The 5,251-nt window shown below is 48.4% G+C and overlaps 1 protein-coding gene across 1 annotated transcript; it reads right to left on the bottom strand.

Annotated features, from left to right (window-relative positions):
• Positions 1 to 5: 5 nt before the first annotated feature.
• LOC34623673 lies at positions 6 to 4,568 on the bottom strand (the record flags this gene model as incomplete). The annotated part of the gene is made up of 12 exons (XM_026333975.1): positions 3,948 to 4,568; positions 3,711 to 3,792; positions 2,764 to 3,502; positions 2,417 to 2,516; positions 2,180 to 2,284; positions 1,862 to 2,020; positions 1,566 to 1,692; positions 1,374 to 1,441; positions 1,096 to 1,149; positions 585 to 761; positions 291 to 340; positions 6 to 61 (listed from the first exon to the last, which is right to left on the bottom strand). Coding segments are annotated over exons 1-12 (2,338 nt in total), but the record flags the coding sequence as incomplete, so codon positions are not given.
• Positions 4,569 to 5,251: the final 683 nt, after the last annotated feature.

A 5,251-nucleotide genomic window follows, 5' to 3' on the forward strand; every position in this document is an offset into this window, starting at 1 on the left:
GTGCCCGACATCATGACATAAAGCCGCGACAAGACAAGCACCAACACCGAGGGCGTTCATCCTGAGAGAAACTCATCCTCAAATGTGGAAAGAAGTAGGCAACTAAAATCTTCTTTCCAACAGTCGTTCAAAGCGGCTTTCATGGGCCACTGCTAATGTTAACAATCAAGGAAAATGCAAGTTTCTTAAATAAGATCCCATGCCGCTTGGCCATTTCTGCAGAATGCTAGCCGACCGGAAAGACATGCCATCACCGATAAAGTGTAATCGTGTTTAGTGCCTGAGCTGACTCTCTAAATATCCCAAGAGTTCTGCACAGGAGACTCATGCTATGGGCCACCTGAGCAAAAAAACAGCAATAACTGAAGCAGTTCGGCATGCTGCTACTCCGGATCAATGGACTGTGAGCGTGTCGCACATGCAGCTTCTTGCTGATCCTAGAAGTTAGAATCCTGCTCTACTGCTTAGCTGAGGTTAGGTTTCGCGATACACCGAGGCAGCACTAACAACAGTATGTTGCGTCTAGAAAGTATCAAGAGAAGAAATTTTCAAACACGTTAAGAGAACACGCAAAAAACACTTACCAAAGTTCCGTGTTTGGCGTTGTGGTAAGGCTGATTTTGGTACAAACTATCAATTTGCACCAGGAAATTGCGGAGCACCAGTTCGTCGCAGCCCCAGTCCGATGCAACACGTCCAAGAAGCGCGGTCCCCGCGTCCAGCAAAACGCTCGACCTTCCATTTGCGTGGGCGCGCTCGAACTGCTCACCCATGCACAAAGTGCGGCACTAATTCCTCGGATAAAACTCTCATACGGGTTTTGTCACCCACCGGCAGGATGAGCCAGCACATTCCTTATCTTTTTTCGTTGGATACGAGCAACCGTAAGTGAAGTCTTGCATGGTAATTAAAGCGAGGCCATGCCAACTGGTACATGCACTCTTCCAATGTGTAATACATGTGACTGTCATAGCCGACAAGAGTTGGTATAAAATCACTTATTGGCAGGACGCAACAAGACAATGCAGCACGCCTTAACGGTTTGTGTAAACGCTTGCACTTTAGGTGCAAAACTACCAGGGCGGCGCATTATACCTCTAGGGGGTCGAAACCCAAGTCCAGTCCTACAATTGGAAGCAACAATGCCGCCTGCGAGAACAAACTAGCACGCCAGAAGGCCTTCAGCCTCATTCTTTATTCCTTCTACACGACTCGATAGGCCCTGCAGTCGAGAACGGATAAATCGTGTCACATCGTGTTCCTGCCGCCCTTGTAGAAACCGCAGGTACCCATTACGTTCCGACAAAAGGCCGCGCAACCTTCCACAAGAAAGAATGGCACGCTGGATAGTTGCAGGACGCTGCAAAACTTACATGTCGTGCCTCCAAATCACATGCAGGGGGTGGAAACATCCCAGCGCGTGATTGAAGGTCAGAAGGTACTGCAACACGACAAACATGTAGTGACTGCTAAAATCAAAACTGCAGTACACAATTAACTATCTAATAAACAAAAAATTCAACGCATACGCATATGGATCAGTAGCGCCTTCTATACTACCGAACCTGGAGCCAGTTTCTCCCCGCCTGGTCCCAAACGGCTTTGCCTCCCAATCGTGCTAGAAATAGCGCTGTCGGCATTCAGTAAGTTCCGGGTCTGAGTCCTTCCCAGGTTGAATGCTTTGATATAGCTCTGAACAGTGGGGCGCAGAAATTCCATAGGTCAGCAAATGAGTCTGTACATTTGCTTCCAACATACCGTACTAGGCGGCAGACCTCCAAAACTGGAGGTCATCAGACGCTTATTACGTAGGAGGGAGCACAAATTTCCGAACAATAGCTTCTAACTCATGGCCACTCACTTCATCCTTCAGGTCTTCATTAATGCTGGTAATGTAAAGGTTCTTGCAAGTTGCAAAGATGAATAAGCATTCTTGTATCAGAGTCAGCCCTTGAGACACGGCTGCTGCCACGTCAAATTTGCCAGCTCCCTGTTTCAAGTCTGCCAAAATTTCTGAAAGCTGCACCAGGAAGCATCAATCAGTGACGAAAGTGCTGTGGCCTTGCAACCCCGAGATACGCGAAGGGCACAATGGCAGAACACCCCGGACCGGACGCTGGAGCCATAGTATAACCTTACTGCCCTCATAAAGAAAGCGAGGGCAAGGAGATCAGCTTACCCTCGTGCAGTTGGAGCGAATATCGTCAAGGGCACTGCTGCTTCCCGCCGCCTTCTGCGCCCTCTTTCGAATATCCAGTAGGTTGGCAACAGCACGCTTCATTGACTGAAGCAGATACATATGCCAGCACAGCCACAGTTTGCTACATACCTCAGTAGAATTCGGGAGTTCGACACAGCTTATGTATTTTTGCTAACAGATAACTAGGTGGGTTTCCAGACCAGGAAAATGTCTTACTAGCCATTCGTAGAAAAGACCTCGCCTCCGCAATTCCATGGGGTATGAACCCACAAACCCCGAAGCCGCAATCGAAAGTATGCCCACTACCGATGCCATGCTGCGTATGTAAGACAAGCATGAATCAAGTATTTCCTTGAAAACACTCTAAGCTACCTATTGACAACCACTGAGCGAGGATTACAAGCTGACGAAGAATGATCCCCTGCTTGCAACGACAATTATTGACCCTCGTTCGTTCTTCCACGGGTGAAACAACACGGCCCACATAAGCGCGAGAAGTTCTACCTTGCGAAGTGTGTGCAGGCACAAATAGCGTAAGCACTTTTTCGCAAGATGGAGCCTACTTTGGTAGGGAAGTTTCCGGAATCTGTATGGCGCCAAAAATAAAAGGTACTATTCCAAGTAGTGTGTTAACAATCTGTAGTATTGATGCAATAAAGAAGCGGGTTGGCGTAAGAACATCGAAGAGAATGTATGTGAGCAGCAACGTAGATTGGAAGAGGATACCCAAGAAGAGCTCGTTGAGAAGCACGACGAAATGGTAAGCCACGGAATTCATCCGATCACCCGGAATAGCAGGATCATACTCCAGGCCAAAACTTTTGCTAACGGAGGGAGCAAACCTTAGATAGTTCTCTTTGCTATACAGCGCAGTTTTCCACCAGATCCCTAGAATAGTCTGCGCGATTACAGCAGATGTTACTATGAAGTATGATGCAAACTCCAGGTAATTCCGGAGATACGGAATACGATATGACATCGCGTACATTATAGACAAAAAAGTGCAGAGTAAAAAGAACACCATAAAAGAGGCAAAGATCACGGGGTCATGCATGAACATTCCTGTATTCCACAATACTGCAGCAAGTACCACGTCGATCGCAACGAGAGTCGCAGCCGTAGCACCCGCCATAACGTTGCGAAAACGAGCGGATCGTTCTTGGTTGTATGCAAATTCTGCTTCCATTGATCGATCTGTAAATCGCAGCGGGCAGAGTGTGAGGCTATCTCGCGACCCCTTATGCTGAGCAGCCAAGATGACATGTGATGCTTTTGGGGTTGACACATCTGCTTCCACTCGGCCTGAAGCAGTATACGACAAACAGGACCACGATGCTGTAGTGCGATACGATCTGCTCCCATTAACAGTTAGCTGCTTGCCCTAGCTTCAGTTATGAAAGCTTTCAAAAAGTTATTCCTTTGCAAGAAACAACCTCAACGCTCTTTCAGAGCTCATCGAGCCACAAGAGCGAATGAGGTGGCGTGTTGGTCTAAAAGAGGTAGGGCATACTGGATAAATCTCTCTTTCTTGAGTCAGCCTCTTCCTTCAGGATAAAAGCAGTTTCGCGAGCCCACACGTCGCGAGCCAACACCTGAGAGCATGAAACCAGGGATAAGTCAACGGATTGATCTCCCCTCTTACTTTCTACAGGCCCACGAAGGTGGATTTTCAGTGTTGCAGTACCAACCGATGCGCGTGGCTGCTTCGTTGAACCTAATTGAGCACCTGGCACCTAGAGGTACGCACTGTCTCACAGCCAGCCACATCAGTACTCTTTGATAGCCGCCGTACCTTCACAGCATCTTGGCAGCATGCTGTACTGCAACAAAACCTGCGCTGTTTTCTAGCGAAGGCCGCACGAGTTGCCGCACGGGAAGCGGCCTTAAAGCGATCATCCTTTTGCTCATCTGTAATAACTTCTGCCATACTTTCCAGATCACTTTTCCCCGAACGACTTCGGGGCTCGTCCTCAGCAGCGGAGCTGCCATTGACTGCCCAATGAAACGGTATGGTATTAAAAGTGCGCCTGTACGCCGGATGTTGAAGGTCCACGGACCGCCCAGGGCTCTCTTGAGCTTCTGCATCTTCAAGTCCTTTGCTTGAAACACATGGCCGTCTAATGTCCTGACCAGCTAATGTGGTACCGACAACCAACGGGCACGATGCCATGCATTGAGATGTCCTGGATCGCCTCCCTGGCACCGAGAAACGTGTGTTCGTGGCACCCTGAAATCTGTGAATACTCAGTTCGCGATTGGAAAGTGCGGTTTGTAGTTCCATTTGGCAGGAAGGAGCTTCTGCAGATAGTTTCTTTGCATAAGGCAGGTAACCCCAGTTGATACTTTGATCCTGAGAACCGGTCCCCATGTCAACTAATGCTAGCCGAAGGCCAGCAACCACCAACTTATCAAAAATCAAGATTGACACTCTTAAAACACTGCAACAGTGAGCGAAAATCGCCCTTCAGTGGATGATTTGCATAAAAACAGCCGAAATCTTGCGTTGGCCCTTGCTGCCGGCTCTTGCCGGCGATTAGCGATTCCTGGTTGTATTATTGCATCATCGTGAATACAGAAATCTAATAAGGTGTTTCACTCACAATATACTGGACGACGTGCAAATGGCATGCCGAGCAGCGCCTACAAGTGCCCGCCTGCCCTGATTCCAGCACAATCACCAGGGGCAGAGAAGTTATCCACTCTGTGGGAAAGACTGAGCCACAAAGCGGAGCATCTTATGGACTCATAGAAGTCATCCCATCTGATCAAGCGAAACGAGGAATTTCCCAGCAGTAAATAATACGTTCCGCGAGTCTGTACTGTGCCAGGGAGAAATCTGTACGTAGGCGCGGCCAAACACATGCAGCACCATCGTCCAAAGGCACAAGGCACAGAGTCAAGTCCGATTTACTCTCCCTGAAAGACCTGATTTGACTCATTAGGCGCAATATTTAAAAAGCATATGAGCAAATATATGAAACATTGGTAGCTTAGCCCTCGTAGATCGAGCTAGCGACGCTTCCAGGGTCGGCAGGATCCCGCTAGGGCAAG

Source organism: Cyclospora cayetanensis, unplaced genomic scaffold, assembly GCF_002999335.1.
Source record: "Cyclospora cayetanensis isolate NF1_C8 unplaced genomic scaffold, CcayRef3 CcayRef3_contig_330, whole genome shotgun sequence".
Lineage (NCBI taxonomy): Eukaryota > Apicomplexa > Conoidasida > Eucoccidiorida > Eimeriidae > Cyclospora > Cyclospora cayetanensis.